General features: G+C 39.5%; 1 protein-coding gene across 8 annotated transcripts in view; it reads right to left on the bottom strand.

The window, feature by feature from the left end:
- Positions 1-20400, bottom strand: part of LOC110833120 (R3H domain containing protein encore) — a 68774-nt gene that overhangs the window by 34070 nt on the left and 14304 nt on the right. For 4 of the 8 annotated variants that reach the window (XM_087344039.1, XM_087344026.1, XM_087344021.1 and 1 more), the window contains exon 3: positions 416-589. In XM_087344039.1, the coding sequence (XP_087200165.1) occupies positions 416-589 (174 nt within the window). Of the gene's footprint in view, positions 1-415; positions 590-16255; positions 16443-20400 lie in introns of all 8 variants that reach the window. The other 4 variants (XM_087344028.1, XM_087344034.1, XM_087344031.1 and 1 more) reach the window with 2 other exon arrangements.

The raw sequence follows: 20400 nt of genomic DNA on the forward strand, positions 1-20400 counted from the left end.
CAAGAAACAAGAATAATCTTTTTGTATAGTAAGCTAAACAAAAAAAAACAAAAAAAAAGTGTTGCAAATCGATAAAGATGATCTGCATTCATATACAATCATTGCCAACAGTACTCTTAAAATCAAATAAGCCTTTTATGCAATCAGTTTGCGCCATAACATAACTAGAAAATTGGACAAATATCTGATCTAAAGTATATCAGAAAAATTAGAACAAGAATATTGTATAAACAGAAATATTCACTGCAAAACCCAGCTATTAAAAGACAAATTTCTATAATTTTGTACATACATATCAATGATTATTATATCATGACATGGATCATGTATGCATCAAACAATATCAGATGACATCATTTGATGGTGCTCGATTTGCAGCCCTACAAAACTATAAGTGACTAAAGTTTGTACTCACTCTCCAATCTTGCCATGGTTTCAAATAAGAGGGGAGGTGTTGGATCTTGCTTTTTGATATATCGTTTTGGTTTTTGGTTTTGTCTATGTGTGCAATGGTCTCGCACTGGGCAGGTTAGTTGAGCATTCCGCCTACAGGGGGCAGGTCTGGCGTACACTCGGGGCCTGGTCCAAGCTAGCCAATAAAGAAATTAAATAAATAAGAAAAACATGGGTGAGGAGGGGAGGTGAAGGTAAAAAATGAACACAAAATAAAATTCATAAAGTAAAATAAAAAACATAACATACATGCTTCTCTTTACAATGTCTTACAGGGTATAAAACTATGTTACAGTTTTATGATGAACCATATAAGATTTAATGTCAAACCAAAGGTAAACTTTGCCTACATATGAAAAAGAAATCCACTGTCCTATTCAATCTTTATAAAAGAAAAGAATTCATAATTCTGAAGAAGTGTCTGTGGTGTCTGTCATGAGGACAGAAAAATCTTTTACTGTGAATAACTGTCAGACAATCACAACCAAGTCAGACAAACTATGTTATAACTTGGGTGTGGGTACATACCTGAATGTACTGAATTTCTTTCTAAATGGGGTTTCATGAAAAGTGATCAGCTGAATAAAATAAATGTAAATATGTTTATCTAGTCAATAAAACCTTGAATTCATTTTTTCAAATCCAATTTAAAAAGGCCCAATACTGCACGACAAAATACTAAAACAGAACACAAAAAGAAAAGCTATTTAAAGATGTAAAAATCAATCCCTCCAAAAAACAAATATTTAATTATGTTTATAAGACTAAGTGAAGCCCTTGTCCCACATCATGAACTTGCAGATATGTGTCTGCAAAAAACACTCCATCAGATATGCTCCAATCGTAATGTTTTAAGTTGAGAACAGAAAAGACCTGTGTCTATTCTGAGGTATACATCAAAGTTCCATAGGCTAGATGAAGAATACTTTCTACTTTTTCATCATTCACAATATTAAAGACTAGTGAATAAAGTTTAGAAATGTAAAGTCAAATTTAAAACTTTATTAGGATCATTTACACAGTTTCAAACTAAACAACCTTTACTAAACTTGACTGCCAAAGCGTAATCACAACATTGTATCTCAACTGTGTGTAACATGAAAAATGAGAATCTTATATACACTGTTTCATTACATTATTTTACATACTCTTCAAATTCTTTGTGGTTAAAAGATTTTATACTATATGACAAAACTTACATCACACAAAAGAAATTAATATTAAATTTCATTTTAAAGTTTCACTTGAGTCAGAATTGTTGTAAAGTATTGAAATCCATGCAGTTAAGCTGAAAAGAAAACTGAAAAAAGGGCAGTAAAAGCAGAAAGTTCTTGGTCTTCAAAAATCATATTCTAGTAATGCAATATAAATTACCAAGAAAGATATATAATTATCATCTGCTTACTAGGTAAACTGAAAAGAAAGATATGAGCCTAGTTACTAATGCAACCTACAGATGGTATAGCAACCATCTAGGTTGAATGTGTTGCTGCTCGGTTCAAGGCTGTGCTGTGTTCTTAAATAATTTTAGTTCGTTAAAACAGTTTTTTTTATTTATGTACCTGTACTTGTTACATCAAACCAGTACTTGTAATGTTAAAATTCTGAAACTTCCACATCAACTTTCATGGATATTGGTACATATAAAATACGTACTAAAACAAAATTCAAATTATAACAACATCTATTAACATTTACTGTCTCATTTTTACAAGAAAAAATTCAAGACAGCACAGATGTTCAACACTGTCACAATTTGCAAGTAACATCTGAACCAGAAAAGAAATGTGAATGGTAATTGCTAGTTGAAACGTATATCAACTGTCCTACTAAATACAGAGTAAACATAAATTTCATCACAGCACTCATAACAGCATACAACTGAATACTGTCTTCAGTTTTTCTACAGTTCATTGTAAAGTTTGTGTGTGTGTATCAAGAACGGCTGTGGAACTGAGGCTGCTAGTAGGCCCACTGTCCATTGACGAGATAATCCATGAGTGAATACAGAACAGTGATGGAATGATACTAGTGGGGAAAACCAAATGAATTTGGAGAAAAGCTGTCCCTGTGCCACTCTGTCCACCATAAATTCCACATGGATTTACCTGGGTATGAACCCAGGCCTCTGCAGTGAGAAGCTAGCAACTAACTGCCAGAGCTATAACATGCACCAAAGTGGACAGACAATCTGTGAAGCAACTAATAGGATAGCTCCATCTAGTGGGCCCAACTGTGTAGGAACCTGAAGACGGAGATAGAGTCCCATCTCCGAAACTTCGTTTTACGTTTTATATTTTATATTTTACTAGATGATATATAATATCCAAGGAAATTTTTATTCAAATAACTAATATATTGATTAATCAATATTGATAATGGTATTTAAAATGTTTCATTGAAACCAACTGAAGACATGAAAGATTTTAAACACCACTGCTAATACTTATCAATTCTCATTTTAACACTCTAAATAATCATATATAAACTATATCCTACAAGGATCCTTATAGGTGTTACTGAAAGGTGTGTTTTGCAACATTCACTATTCCATGTTTTGCCTTAATTATTAGACTTCATATTTGGCATACCAGATGTGGCTAAATGGCAATTACTTTCATTAGCATACACTTCAATAAAAAAAATATTACACACAAAATTCCAACAGTTCAATTTCACCTTTTGCGTACCAGATGAAGATGGTCAGAGTTGACTGGAACACGTAGTGGTGAAAATAAGGTCACTGTTAAACAATAAAACTGTAGATGGAGAAATATTGTAATGTAATATATTACACATGATGCCTCCAATAAACAGTGTTATTTTATTTGTTTATTTTGGGTCTGTGAGAACACTTTAAAGGACTGAAAACTGTAAAGTTTTAAACATCTTCTTTACAACAGTTCTGTAGGGGTATTCAGATAATTATATGAAAACTTTGTCTGAATGCTCAGTCATTTAGAATGGAGAATATTCATAGCTTACTTGCAAAGCATTACCTTGTTACTAAGATTCAGCATGCTTCTCTTTGTCCCACATAAATGAAAACTACTGTAAGTACATATGTTCAGCTGGATGATCAGAATTTAAGTGGGCGTGGGCATAACAACACATCAGAATACTCAATTCAAAATTGCTCGGCAAACTACAGTTCAATCAAATCAGTTACTTATTACTTTACACATAAAAATAGAGCAGAGTTTGGAAATGATGCAATACTGTTTTTCCTATCCTTAAGCTGATGAATCTAACCTACACCATCCAATCCTATATCCATAGATTCACTATAATAACTACAACCTCCCATCTTTGACTAAGTCTTCTGAGTGGTAAAATATAATTTTATCCCAGTGGAATTAAAACAAATATAATTAAATGTAGAACTTTATCAGAAAGCAAACAATTATGTGTATGTTTTCTTGAGTTGGCCCTTCCCTTTTACACAGCTTAAAAAATTCCACCTATCCTACATAAAATTACCTACTTCTCTGTCATTCTATAAACAATGCAGTCCATGAAAGAAGGTAAAATTCACCGCCTACTCATCTTCAAACTGCACTTAAAATATCAGCCATCTATCCTCGCAATATTAACAGTCAGTCAGATGCTTAAAATGTCAAGGTTTTACAAAAATATGCCATGTCTTGCACAGCTGGGCATTTTCACAGCAATGATGAATACTAACAATCACCACATGTTATGTGGAAAGGCTGCATGTTGCGAATATAGGGCAGTAGGGTACACTATGGTGTGCATCACTTCAACTACAGAAGGCGGGCTCTGACTGGGGGAACGAGAGCTTACGAGCAAGAGTGACATACTGTGCATTAGGATGAAAGGATAACAGAATCCTGAAATGGTGACACTTGCATCAGTCACTACAAAACCAAACGAAACAAAGCAAAACACAAAACTTCACTGTTACCATACATTGTGCCAGGAAGTATTACTAATTTCATATCTTACATCCTTCAGATTGTCTGTATTCAACTGGCTCAGATTCTGGAACATTGCAATTTAGAATGCTTCTTTTGATCTAATAATTTTGAGCACTTTTCATTATTCATTTATTTACTAAAATATGTTGACCAACCTTTAACTCGCAGTAACATAGTAAGGATTCAGCTGAAGTTTTGATGTTTTCTCTAATAATTTCCTACTTCACCCTTAATGAGATTTCAGGTTCTCATGGCAGTGAGTATGAAGATGGCTGTCTTCAGGGTTGTTGTACCATGTAGTCTGGTAGAAGTTTACTGATATTCCTAAGATTCTTGCTGCCTTCATCATCATGGTGATCACTAATGACAGAAGCAGAAGGCTCTGCTGAAATGTGGGTAAACTTCTACCAGACTACATGGCACAATAACCCAAAAATCAGCTACAGTCACACTTTCAGTCTGTAAATGCACCTATGACGACATATACTGCAAACTGGCCACTGGTACTTCACTGACAATCCTAATCAACCCAAATATTTTCCAATCCCATTGTAACCCACTGTCTAATACCTTGGAACAGTAAAGTGAGTGCAGTTTTCTCCATGCCCCATCGTCTTCTCTCCTAGGCTCAAACATCCTCCTCAACACCCTATTCTCAAACACCTGCAATCTGTGTTCCTCCCTCTGAGTGAGGGACCATGTTTCGCACCCATACAAAACAACAGGCAAAATTATTGTTTTGTATACTTTAATTTTCAGGTTCTTAGAAATCAGACGGGAAGACAAAATATTTTGAACTGAGAAGTAGCAAGCATTTCCGGAATTTGGTCTCCTCCTAACTTCCTCACGAGTATCATTTTGATTTGTTATTGTTGCAACCGAGTAATATGGCAGGATAATCACGTATGAATAAATCAAAAGAACTGGGAGGTAGAAGTCGTGGTCTATTTTAAATTACCATCCAGTATTCGCCTTGACGGTTGAAAAAAAAACTTGAAACACTTAAGGCAGCCGCTCCCCGGCCGAGACAAATCAGGAACCTCCCTAATAAGATCACAAGGTAGATGCCTTGGGCCAACCCCCATCCGGCTCCATTCCATCCTTGTATGCCTCCAGTCCATCGCTTCTGTCTCTTCCATATTTGTTATTATTTTAATCTATCCAAAGTCGTAAGGTTAGACCGAAGCGTCATGTTACGGACGATGTTAAAATATTAACTGCCAGTCTTCACATAACAAGTTCTAAAATGAATAAATTTATGCAAATAGTTTGCGAGGATAGTGGAGTTTGAAGATGGACAATTTAGTCCGAAGCAAGTCCATATGACGACAGGTCCATATGAACAGGATCCTTCCATCCTTTTCTCGGACTGGGACCTGTTCATATACGTTCTTGGCAGATGATCCAGAATACGACATGTAATTAACAAGTGTACATGACCATAAATTTGTTCGTTGTATAGTTTGCTGTGTGAAGACGGGTAGTTAATAACAATAAGACTGTTGTCCATCCACCGTATTCTGAACCTTCCAGCGGTTCACTCTTCTTTCAACTTGACTTCCATTGGATTTGAGACTTACGCGGCGAGTACAATCCATAAAATCTTCTGATGTGACATCAGAACCCTGATGATGGGGACAGAGTTGGTTCTCGAAACGTCGATATACCACGGTAACCAGTTGACGCAGCTGATTGCCCGAGAAGATTTTATTGATTTACTTCCATTATCATTCTAAGAAAAGTATCTACAGTAATACCAACTTCACATGGCCGAACCAGTCTTCTGTTTCAAAATCCTCTCTATAATTAACTTGCCTTTACTTTAGTCCTCACCTCAGTTCGACTGCCAGGATGCAATGTTATTTCCTTTTTGGTAAGAGTATACGTATAGACTAATTCCAGGAGCAGAGTTTCAGCTCTCACACCACTTTTTGGGTTTTGGTTATGTTTGGTATTTGGAGTCTGCACTAAAAGTTGTCGGGCGAAATTAATTTGTATGCATATCGCTCTACTAACAAATCGTACTTTACATGAAGCTCAATTTGAAGTCAGACTTTTCAGACACAGCTGTCTATAACAAGTTATACATTGCATGAAACGTAACGCGTAATTAAGAACTGTAAATCGATCTGAAAACTTTGAAGGACATAGAATAAGAGAATCCACGCCCGTTTACAGTACAGTATACTGACTGTTCTTAGCTCTGTGAATATCGCACTCACATTTGCAAAACATAAACAACAAAAGGATCAATGCGAAATGTAAAATCGTAAACAACTGATATGGAAACAGAATTTTGAAATGGAGTCGGCCTGCACATTCTTGTAGTATTAGCGCTTTCTTTTCTTGCTGATTATCATTTCTATATTAAAAGAGGAAGCCTGTTGAAATTCAACGGCGAATGGATTCTTTTTAAGTCTTCTCGCCTTAGAAGCGCTCTACCTCAACAAACGTCAGTACAGAATAAACCTATGAACGTCCTGGCTAACGTGAGAGCTTGGAACTCCATGTCGTTTCTCCTCCCTTCAAGCCTACATCACATCCTGTCTCTTCTGTACAAGCCTGCACAAACACACGGCGAGCGTAAGCCCCAACTCTCTGGCTAACAAAGCCTGGCGGCCTGGAGATGGACGACATATTTTATCTGATCGGTTCTGCAGTAAATGTCCTACTGCTGAAAAATGAAAGTACGACCTTTTATTTTTTCAGTGTCAGCCAGGCAAATACGGTTAACATGTACGCGCCACCCTTGTAATACTTACAAACACCACATTTCAGCAGCACCTGTTTAACAGAACATCCATGTCACTATCAAAAACTCTGAGGGTCATTACTTGTCAAAACTTTTCCCCCCATTCAAGTTCGTCTGCCCCAATGTATTTTCTCGTACGTGCACTAAATATGCTGCCGTGTTCCGCTGTTGCTCTCATGGGCAGAACGCTCTGCTGTTCCGTATGATCAATACTGAAGCAGGCAGGATTTCCTCTCTCCTTCCCTCCACATGCAAGAGGAGAGGAGCTGAAAACGTGCAGATCACAGGGCCCATACGTAGTTCATAAAACAGCACATTACGAGCAATGTGTTTATGGTACTAACGTGTTACAAACCAAGGCTGCTCGCTGCAGTCTTCTAGTCAACGATTAGACGAGAGACGGAATTTGTGTCGGACCAACTTCTTTGTCGCGAACGCTAAAACGAAATCATACGTGCCCATATTTATTGGTCGAGGAAGGCTCAAAATATTGAAACAAAAATTGTACAACTAAAAATAATCCGGGAATGCTTTGGCAATTCCTTTCAAAGAATATTCCCTCTTTGCTGCACCGTTTCTGCAAGGACTGGAAGATATTCTCAAACTCGTTTTTGGGGCCGTGAACACCTGCATCGTTGCAAAGTTCAATTATTATTACGTTATTTCTCAAGATTTATTCCTAATTCCATGAAAAAAACAAAAAAATCACAGAGTTGCTTACAATTCAAAACTGGAGCACAAGCTGAACCGAATAGGCACATTTAATGTCATGGTGAATCTGCCACTCTACGGATTTTCCCATCTGCGACCATCAAAAGGAATATATAACAAAAACAGCGAAAAGCAAAATCATTCCAGCGTGATATTGGTCTCAAAAAAAAATCATTAAAGAATCACCTTTACTGCTCTCTGATGGGTTAATAAAATATCAACTCTGCTGTATATCAGTCAGTCTCTAAATGTACATGTGTAGTCGAGAAAGTTTTGAAAACTTTGACGGTCCGCGGTCGGAAAGATTCTTCGCCACGCCACGAGTAACCTTCGTTGTGTAGAACAGTGGAAACTCGATATACCGCGGCTGTGATCATATCCCCCAATACGATTGCAGGTTTTACATATTTCACTTATAACACGGGTACTGAAGCTGTCCCCCGAAACCCGCGTTATATCGAGGTTCCGCTAAAACCTGCATATTGCATACGTTTGCAAATGTGTTTGCCCCTTGATTCAGTAACTAAATACCTGGATGAATGCGACCCTAAGCACACGGACTGACCGCGGTGGCCCGTCTCGTGGCCAAGACGACACATTTAACCCTATCGGACGTTTCATTATGGTGCTTTACGGATTGGTCGGAGTTTGCTGTGAAGTGGCTGTTGCACAAATTGCTCGCCGCTATAGAAAATGAGGCTGCAGCTATCATTTTTGTCGACTGAACAGCAACGCTCTAATTCACAGATTACTCGCAGAGCCGGAGCGTTTATGTTAACCGTGTTAGCTCGGTTAACACTTTGAGAAACGAAAAATAACAAGTCGTCTGGGAAATTTTCGTGGTTCAATGGTACTCCATACACTATAAGACAGTAGAACTGACAACCGCGAGCGTAAAGATCAACTTGCTGGCTAACGATGCATTTTACTTGATCAGTCCTGCTAAGTTTTAGTGTATGGAGTACCGATGAACCACGAAAGTAAGCCAGGCGACCTTTAATTTTTAGTTTTTCATAGTGTTAGCCTGGATAACACGGTTAACATTGTAGGCTGACTTTTGTCTTACAGCCCACCCACGCCCTTCGCCTTGCTGGATAATGTTTCTGCCAGCGCTTTTGGGCATTTAATAAACTCCAAGAACGGAGGGTTAACTCATCGCAAAGGTCTCTACACACACGGTAGAGCACTACACACAAAAAACAGGCACATATCGATGTCTCGAATGGGATTCGAATCCACGATCCCAGAGACCGCTCTGCCAGCGTCACTGCCACTGCCCTGTTCAGTAACAGTCGAAATTATATGAATAATAACAAGGCACTGAACATAAAGGAGGATGAGATGGGCGGGGCATGTAACACACACGCGAGAGACAAAAAATGCTTACGACAATTTGGTTTAAAAGCCTGAAAAGAAAATGCTACTTGGAAGACCTAGCCGCAGATGTGAATATAATATTAAAATATATCTTACGAAAACAGGGCTGGAGGGTAAGCACAGCAATGAACCTACTGGTTCCATAAGAGGCGAGGAATTTCTAAAATAACTGAACGTAACATCAGTTTCTCCAGGACTCTGCCCATGGTGTTGGTTGATTGGTGAGTTAGCTAATTTTACAAAATATTTAGTAAGCTGGTTCAATCACACGGTGATACAATCCAAAAGACAGTCAGCTTCGTGCCCCAAAATTATTTTGTATTTCATTCGATATAATGCGCAACGGGCGAAGACTCTGAACAGGTAGAAATGTTATACCTTCATTGCGCATGCCCTACCGGCGACAGTGAGATGGGTGGGCTTTGGAGGAGGGTGCAATAAATTAGGCAGCTGAACTAGGGTGGGTAATTTACGAAGGGGAGGAGATACGAAGCCGCTTTACTGCAAAATGTCATGCTAAAGGCCAGTAAAAGCCTACGTAAGTGACGACATATAACAATCATCCAATTCACGATAACTAACGCAGAAGGCTTGATTAAATTGTTTGATGCTACCGATTTCTTCCTCTCAAACTTTTATGGTAAAACCCTGTGAGACACCTCCAACTGCTACGGCACTAATCACTCATGCACCCCGGCTTGTTGTGTTGATAAAACATGGATTTACACCTAATACGGGCTGATGATGAATTTCTACAGTTTAAAAAAGACTCACAATCCTTTTGGAGGTTACTCAAGTAATACAGAATAAATAATCTTCATTAACATATCTGCTGTACTGCAGTGGATTTAGTAGAATCGTCTATGTTAACCTGAGTCGTTCGTGAAACCTAATTAATATTTCAAATTTTACTCACCTGTATATTTGTACTTTATTACTTTTTCCACATCCTATAGTTTGTGTGACTAACTTTCAGATTCATGGAATAAATGAATGTATGCATGCACAGATGATCTACTTCTGCATAATTTAGCGTTTTAGAAAATACGTTTAAACCGACAAATTTCTAGTCGCCGACTTAGTGACATCGGACTTCGGCCAAAGTCAAAGCTTCTTTTCTGAGTAACAGACAGCACCGCAAGGACAAGCAACGAAAACAACCGGTGCTGACTGAATATGATTTCTTCAGTGCCTACTAGGCAAAACTTGAAAACACGTGTGGTTAATTGTTTGATATTTCAATCACCGATAAATCTAATACGGCGTCTAACTGCGTTTCGGTGTTCGGTTGTCATTATCACCAAATTATAAGTCAGAACTGCCTCTTCCCTTCCATAAAAGTTCTGTTCTAATCGTGCTTCGCCGAGTTCTGCTAATACTGCTACACTACTTCTACAACTCACAATAATAATAATAATAATAATAAAATTAGTTAATTTTCACGGCGACGAGTATAAAGACTGTCTTCTGGGATGTTGCGCCGTGTAGTTTCCCTGATGATGGACGTAGTAAGCACTTCTGAAACGTCGGTCAATTTCTACCAGACTACACGACGCAACTCCCATAAGTCAGTCATCTTCAACAATTCAATTACCGTTCAATTTGAGCACAAGCCTTGACAATAAAATAAATACAACTTTATCGAGCAATCCAGCATTTTTTCACACTGCAGTAAATGTGACACAACGTACTTCCAAGAACTGAAGAACAACGACAATCAGGGGCCCACATCACCCGGATGAACGCTAGCTCGCAAACAGAATATCACTCATAGAACCTTAGAACGGCCTGTTCTTTATGTCAAGGACTCGTCAGTATTGACCTTTCGTTACAGATTCAAATGACAGCAGCAACCTTGTGAAGGGGGCAGAGAAGTCGAACACGGAAAGTAACCATTAACCCCGAAGCAATTTGTTACCCAATGCCATACAATGTACAGAGTAACATTTACACTACTTATTCTAATCGTTTGCGCATTTCGCAGCAGATTTCTCAAAACTACAACTGGGTCACGCAAATTACATATGGACATTTGGATTTTGAAATCCTATGGTTCCAGTTGCGTAGTCACATGAAAAGTGTTGGATGCGTCAATGTGTATTACTACATGCCTCAAAATGGGCTGTACATTTTGTTTGGTCCCTTGACAGAGGTCTCTAGATCGACTCCTTTAAACGACATTAAAATTAAAGATTTGTGTTATATTCCTCTCAGTATATTTTTACACCTGACTGTTCAAAACAACATTTATTTTCAATCTAGTACGCTTTGAAAATTCCATCAATTTTCCGTACAAATACATTTTTATGTGTGAATGACACTGAAATATTACAGAAGAAAATCAAACAGCTGGCTTTTGTAAAAATCTCCTGCTTATATAAAAGGGATTTTTATATATACGAATAAATATTGACTGCTAAATAAAGACCTTGTACCAGTTAGTTAATCTAACAGATTGAGATTTTGGCGCAGAACTAACAATTCTGCTTTGTAAAAAGCATTCATGTTCTGTAACTGTGCCAACCACACACGCACGCATGCACTCACACATGTTTTAGATCCGAGGGGTCGACTTATATCAAGGCAGCAGCTATTTGTCAGCCTTTTAACAGATCATCATCCAATGCAGCATCTTGTGTTTCATAAATTAAACTTCCTTTACCTCGAAACCAGAGAACCACGGGATCACAGATGTAACTCCTAACTTAGAGGTGAGGGTATTGTATTGTCGGCATCATTTAACTTGGCGTCTATTGCTCAGTACTACCTTCCAAAATAACATTTCTTCGTCGTACGCACAGTATGAGCAGTTGTGAGTGTGACAGTGAAGCGAACAGCAGGATGGACAATGTTTTTCTTTCTGAAGGCCGTCCTATTGCGTACACCAACCCGAGCCAAAGTAACTACTTTGGAATGCTGAACCCAAGTAAACTAACGTGGACAATAATGTCCTGCTTGGTCAAAACTTTCACAAACAATATGGGGAGGAGAAAAGGAAACAGAGAAAACGTGGGATCATTAGCATGAGAAAATTTCTGTAACTGCTATCTGTATTTTATGCCAAAGTACACATTTTCCGAAAGAGAAGGTTTTGGAAAAAAATAGGGAAGTTCGATTTTAGCTTTAACGAAGACAGTGGTCACATTCTCCAAAAATAAAAATACCCGCCCAAATTAAATATTCAACATTTGAGTGTCTATTAGTAAAAATAAGGTTCGCTGGCAGTCTAACAGAAACAAGAGAAATTAAACACGATGCTTAAATATTAACCAAGCATAAGCAAACAAGATTTTTGAATAGTAAGGTTATGTGAACCTGTTTGCAATAGCAAGTTAGTAGCATTTTAATAAATCTTTTTCTATCGACGACACCCAGTGCCTAAGTACGAATGTGGCCCTAAGTCTGGAAATATATGATAATCCCTGACATAAGGCATAAGCACGTGACAACTTGTCAAGCGTATTCAGACTTGGCCGCGCACGGCCACTGGCCACAGCATGGCCATACCTCAGGCTGTGAAGCCATCTATTTTGGGAGAGAACGATATTATAAATAGCTAGGACCGGTTCTTCCGTCATCACACCAACATCTCAATCAGCTTAAACCGCACTGGACTCTGCCACTTTTCAAGTCATTCATTTCATCGTTCATTTTCACCAACACTTCTAATCGTTCCACCTCAGTGATAAAAGGTTTGTGGATACAGGATAGCAACAAAAATTATATTCCCGAAGGAAATGACGCGAATTAAATTCGTCTGTCTTGGGTGACCTAGGAGCAGACAAAAATACTAAATTAACCTCAAAGAAATAGAGTATGGGAGTGCAGACTGGATTCATCTGGCTCAGGAGGCCAGTCAGTGGTTCTCCTCTTGAACGTACGGGTTTCGTAACAGGCGAGACATTTTTTTTGCCAGCTAGGCGACAACAGGACAACTCGAGATAGATTCAAGACGTCTAATAAAACTTAAACAATCGATGGAGGGATAAGATTTATTACATTCCGCCCACCCCCTTATACAGAGCTGTAGAAAGGAACGAAACAGTATGCAGTCCGCCACACACCGGCGTCGAATGGGATGCCTACTCACCGGGATATGTAAAATGTACTTTGGAAATGTAGTCCAAGGTTACACTGACGACTGTAGTGATTCAGACTGTTAAAACATCTGTAATAACATCTTCCGCATCTGCAGTCTTCACAATGCAAGAATCGCAGGCAAGAAAGAAAGGTTTTCACTCAGCCATAAAGAACGTACAAATTATTAGATAAAGCTACCAATGAGATAGCTTTTAGTGGCATGATTTCAACACAAAATTCCATGAACATTAGTCTACAGCTTCACGGGGGACTGAAAACCGCGAAGCACAGGTGGATATAACGACTCCACAAGCCCTTCACCATTATAAAGTACAGATATTGGGCAATAAATATTAATTTAGGTTAATAAATTGATTCCGAGTATAACATTTCTGAAAGCAATAAATATTTCGGGATCCACAGCATCCTAGTGAGTGCGAACGACATTCTTGGGATGCTGAACACATCATCATCCGGCTGAATGACCTGTAAACACTGATGTTTCTTCAGCGACTGCATATGACGCTGGCGTGACGTTGCATGACGTCACGATGATCTCGCAATTTGGCTGTGGCAACAACTAAAAATGTAACGTGTGTACAGGGCTGGCCTTCGAACATCCAAGTCAGGATCAGGGATGTCCACAATATCAAGAACCAAATATTTCATGTTCCCTTCAGAACAAGTTTCGAAAGATTTTTGTCGAGTTAATGTCACATTCTTTTTTTAATTTTTGGGACAGAGTTCGAAGCCATACTACACCCAGGATTAACATGGTCTCTCACAGTATAATTCGAGGTCCTCACGGCGGTGAGTATGAAGATGGTCGTCTGCAGGGATGTAGCGCCGAGCAGTTTGGTAAAGTTTACCGACGTTTCAGAGGTGCAAGCACCCCAGTCATCTCAATGGTCTCTCATAGTCTTCGTTTTCCTGTTGGTTTCGAAATGGATTCTTCCCTTGCTTTCTGACATCACTCATAGTCACTGAAGATCATTCGACGCTTCATAAGTAACTGATGTCAGAAAAGTCAGGTAATTAAAATAGTTTTGCGTCAATTTTTGTCTTGATACATTTTTTAAGGTTCCAAGAGAAGAACTACATACAAAGTTGGCAACAGAGTTGCAAAAGTGTAGTCTCACATAAGGCAACACTGAGAAAAAGGTCCAGTGAGTCAAAATTTAACCTCAACAACTTCGGTGTAAGTTATTCATTTCAAATTTGATCAGAATCAACCGATTTTGGCTTTGGAAGATAGATTGATTCTTGTGCGACATATTCTGTTTCAAGTTCTGATGTTATAAAACGATGAGAAGATGATCATGAACGGTTGAGTATGCAAAGTTTTGGAAGTAAAGTTTCTTGGCCCATTTTGAAGCACTGTGCCTGAAGATACTGAAGGAACTGAAGTACTATCTCAGTCGGGTTAACGGGTACTTTGGCCGAAATGGTAAAAATGTATTTCCCAAATATAGACTGAGCGTTAAATACTCAATATTGGAGTTTACATTCGTACAGACATAAATATACCGAAGTTGAGAAGTTACAAGACATTTCTTGCAACATGCATAATAATGAAAAACAACAAACAAGCCCACAGTCAAGAAATATCAATATCGTAAATGTGGAAGAAAAAACAGACTTGGTCTTTTACCCATGCATCAAAATAGGTGTGACGTTAGAGCAAACGTCTTTCGAGTTTCGTTTTAGGGGTAAAATGAAAGGGATTTAGGAGCCATGGCAGCAGATGAATGAGGATAACTTGTCTGGGGAGAACACCAAACCAAATCAGTATAAATCTATGCCTTAAGTAATTACGTAGATTCGAGGAAGACGTTTCCAAATTACGATCTTCCACTAATTACACAAATTAATTACGTCAGCAAGGAATACTAGCGTGCAAATAAATACCTTTCCATTGCTGCAAGCTAAACCTACGCCAAGAAAGCACAGGACATTTTTACTAGGAGATTAATACGACGTGAATGCATAATCGGGAGAATGTATCGGTCTGTCTGCATGTTCGAACTCCGAAGGTACTCGATGGATTTCGACTAAATTTGAAGATGACTGTCTTCTGGTTTGCAGCGCCGTGTAGTCTGGTAGAAGTTCAACGTTTGCTTGCTGCCTCCAACATCAGGACAATCGCCCTACCAGACTACACAGCGCTACAACCCAGAAGACAGCCATCTTCATACTGACAACCGTGAGAACCTGATATCTCACAAGTCGAAACGGTCTTTCAATACAATTGTGTCATCCATTCCATCGTTCAGTAATGTACCCGACAAGACAATGTTGAAGAATAAGTGGATCAATTATTCACCGAGTTCAAGCTGAGAAATAACCAGGTCGCTTGGAGATGCAACAGCAGCTCAGAAACTGAGCCGCTGCCACATGTCTGAACCGGGTGCCGCGCACGCGCACCCTTCATGCCACCTTTACAAGAAGATTTACCCCCCATGTCTCCAGGTCAATGTCCTTTCCCTTCATTCGAAACGACGAAATATTAATAAGACCACTGCACTGATTCACGTTTAATATTAAAGGAAAATCCGGGGGGGAGGAGAATAAATTGACGCAAAACGCAGGTTCAGTGAATTTCACAGGGACTCCAGTAGGAAGGTCCATTTGGAAATGAAGGCCATTATACCATAAACAGCTATCTGTGTAGAAGAAATGCATAAAACCCAAACATTTATCTCCCCAAGTTCTACAAAGAGCGAATAAAGATATTGCATTTTAGTCGGAAACCCTAAAAATATGAGATTGCAAAGGTGCAAGGAGGGAATAAGATAAGTCTGGATTTAGTTTCATTCGGAGACAACTTCTAAGGGTCACCTAACTGGAATAATTCCTCTGTTACCACCAACCGAAAAACATTTCGAGCTGGCAGAAAAGTTATTTTATCGATCTGAATATGATTTGGGGAACATCACAAACTGACCTGCGTCTTTGGACCCACTGACGACGTGTAACAAACGCTGATTTGCTGACGACACATTGTCCGTGGCTACGCTGCCTTCTCACAAATGGTGACTACCATTCACTCCACCAGTGCTGCACTCGTTATGATCGCTGTTGTACTCCCGTTGCAAGTAGGAAGTTCGCCTCGCATGGACCACCACAACACCCTGCAACAACCCAGGATAACAAACATGTACGCCAGATCCCCAGGGATCAAAAACTAAAAGCCATTCCCTTACCTAGTTTACACAGCGTAAGTAACTGATTATGCACACATCGTGATGAACATGAAGTTCTGAGAAAAAGACAAGTTTCAAAGGAGCAGAATACCGCACTGTCAATCAGCGGGCTGTAATAAACACGCTGAAATAATTCTACCCCTCTGTGAAATGTGTCCACCTCTTCAATGACCACATTTGGCCACAGAAGCTCATACGAAAGAAATGGGGCACGTGATAAGAAACAAGAGTAGAAAAACGCATTCCAAATGTTTCTAGATGTTTAATATTTACGTGCCTCACTGGTTAATAACAATAACTTTTATTCGCATGACACAATATTTTAATATTCATCACCATCGGTGGCTCTACAGCCCTGGGTGGGCCTCGGCCCTCTTCAAAAGCTTCTTCCATTCTTCCTCATTCACAGACAATCTGTTTGCCAGTGCGCCGTGAATGAGTCCATCGAACAGCTGTTTTTTACAGGGTGGGGTTGTCTGTCCCACGCCCAACCCCCAACCTGGAGGACAAGACTTCCGTATTTACAGCCCCCGGAAGTAGGGTGGCCCAGCCATACCCCTGAGCACTGGGTAGCTCGGGGGGAGCCAGTCCTCGTACCCACTGATGTGGGTCCCTGAGGGGATTCTAATATTCAATGAGCATCAAATATGCGTTCAATCACATTAATCTTAATTGTCTTCCGATAGAAAAGGGGGCGAAGCGGGCAGAAAGCCGATCTGTTTCGCCCCCTGGTTCAGTTGACCTATTTTCCCCTTTTTCTGTCTGAACACTGAAGCAGAATCCTGCTTCGGAAACGTTTCAGTTTTATAATTCAGATGATGGACAAAGTTCACAAGAATAGTTTTGCATATTATAACGCACAATCAGAAACCTTCAGACTTTGAATCCTCAATGTCTCTTCAAAAACAAACGACAAAAATCTTGTTGCGACTATCCTTTCTTCACCAGCCCCCCCCCCCCCCCCCCGGTTTATTTATTATGAATGTAAGTTACGTAACTGACATTTGAAAGACGGATAAAGAATTCGGTTAAATTCGCGTATTCATTATCATAAGAGACTGAATCATAACGATACATTAATAACCTACAATAAACAAGTGGCAATGCTACTTTTTTAATAGTCACTGAAAAAGCATACAAGTCCACGCGTTTTCGAATGTGTACTGCATCACACGCCATGACTACACATAACCAGCAAAATGGGTACATTACAAGTGACATTAATGTCGATCTAGAATCCTCCAACCATTAGAACACTGCAACAGAAACTGATGTCACAACTTGAGAATGGCGTATGGGGCGGGGGCATATACAATACAGAGTTACACGAGAATCGATATATCTGTTCTGCGTTCACAAAAGGGCAGACACGCACTCGTACACAGCCATACAACTACCACGAGTCCCTCGTTTGTTACGAAATACAGAAAGTGACTCTATATTACCAAAAAAAGTATTCCTCAAAGAGACAAACACAAAGGACGGAACTTTACAATAAATTAAACAATGATAGCAATACACAGGGAAATGCGTTCTGCAGTTACCTTTGGCCAAGGATGATAATGTGTCGGACATGTAGCTCGCATGGGGAAAACGAGAAACACGCACATACTTTTGGTTGGATAGCAAGAAGGGAAAAGACCACTCGGAACACCTAGGCGTAGATGGGAAGATATTATTAAAATGGATCTTAGGGAAATATTGTTAGAGGGTGTGGACTGCATTCATCTGGCACAGAGTACCATAAAAGACGGGGAATTTCTTGACGAGTTGAGCGTGCTATTTCTTAGGTTCACAAGAAAGACACTGCTAAACGGAGTTAGTTATTGAGCAGAGTAGTCGCTCAATAACTTATTCGCCTTCTATAAAGCTCAATTAAAAGTATTAGTATTAGCCTAACACGAGAGACATGCTAATGGTATTCGTAGGATTTTTTTAATATTACTGCTGGAAGCAAAGTTGCAGGGCGACGGACCACTGAATGCTACCACTGATTACAATTTATCCAACTGACATTCTGCCATATTTACCGTGTGTGAAAACCGCTTCAGCCCGCCAATGAGAGACAAAGAGTATGACGAACATGAATTCCGTTTCAAGAACTAATGTGCAGTTCGGAGACCACAATATGCATGTGTGAAAACAGCACGGGAGTGAAGTTCTCTTTCAACAGCCGAGTTTCAAAATGGTAGTTTCTAGTCGTAGTTCGGAATTCTGTCATTATTTGTGAGGTCAAAAGAATTCCAGGGTAGCACAGTAAACATTACGCGGTCGAAGACTGTGTATGAGGGTGGTCGCAAGTTAAAAGCGGGGAAGTCGATCGATATGATTTTCCGAATCGATATCAAATCGTTTTATCTGTCAGAGCTATCAATTACGCGACAGGTTAATAGTCTGAATCGATAAACAATATTTCCCTTCCGGTATCATACAAAGGGATTGCCACTAGCGACTAGGAGAAACATTATTTTTTGTAGACACCGAATAAATCTACCGAAAAAATGCGAACTACAATATTTAGATCGAGCTGTTTTTCTCGCATTTACTATACCAACTTCAGCAAGAGGAAATATCGCGAGAATGTGACAAATAATCGTGCAACAGCAAAATAAAAATATTTATACTCCCCATGTACATTCTAAAAATCTCACGGACACCCTAAAACCATTCCGAGGGCACCATGGCGCCCTCGCGCATATGGCTGGCGATGTCATAGCACATCGATTTATCTACTACTAAATAATGACAACGCTCTGTCGTAATTTCTACAGAGAATAAAAAATATTTTCCAGATAAAAAAATCGACTTTCATAAAAGTGTTTTCGGCTCACCATCCGATCCATTGATGGTTTCAAAATTCTGACATTTTCCTTCCATCAAGTAAAACCAAATTAGGCAAGAGAGTGCGTTCGAAATCCAGGGACATACCACACAGCCGAGAAAGTAATTCATTCTGTTACAAAACACGAATTCTGTACAGTCGAATTTTTGTTTGTAATACGCGTCTGGCGTGGGTGCCTACCTATAATGCCCTCCTTACCTTTGACCTACACCTGCACGAGGCCACCTCCCACACAAGTTTCTGAATGACTCATACTTTCATGGACTTTCCCCGCGATTACATCACACTGCACTACGGAAGAAAACACGCACAGCAGAACTGGGTTTCTGAACCTGTGGTCCGCATCTTGTACGTTTTTATTAGAAACTATGTCGTTATAAATTACTAAAAATGGTTACGCAATATCAGACAACTCGCTTTGTACATTTCGTCACTACCTAGCAGTTCCTATCGTTATGAGCAACGCAGTTCATGAAGAGTGTCAACTTAAGAACTAGGATGCGCATTACTGATGACCACTTGGAGGCATGACTTTGACTGTCCTCTGGGTTGTTGGGAAGTGCATTATGGTAGAAGTTTCCCGAAGTTTCCGAGGGCATCGCTCTGAAGAAGGCAGCAAGTGCCTCTGGAACGTCGGTAAACTTACAACAGACTACACGACGCAACAACCCAGAATACAGCCATCTTCATATTCGTCACCGTGAGAACCCAAAATCTCACTTGGAAGGATTCATAAGAGCAGTTTCAACAGAAATGAATCATGATACTGATGCTGAAAGATCACTTAAATTAAAGAAGCGGTATATCTCACTAATGATTGACAGCAGAATTTTTAATAAACTGTCATCATTTTACAACCTCGAGTTGATACGCAGGGGTGAATGTGCCCGTAAGTGTGAGAAGGGTTGAGAAACCCTGCAGTAGAGCAAGATGTAGACCGGAACACAAGCGAACGGAAAACGCGTGACCCAGGATGGGAGAGGGGGGTCCTACGGGTCTTCATAGACTGCTCCTACTCAAAAGGACCACAAAGCAAGTTATGAT

The sequence above is a fragment of the Zootermopsis nevadensis genome, unplaced genomic scaffold, assembly GCF_977971745.1.
Source record: "Zootermopsis nevadensis isolate Lab colony 2312 unplaced genomic scaffold, Znev_1.0 Znev_ptg000001l, whole genome shotgun sequence".
Lineage (NCBI taxonomy): Eukaryota > Metazoa > Arthropoda > Insecta > Blattodea > Termopsidae > Zootermopsis > Zootermopsis nevadensis.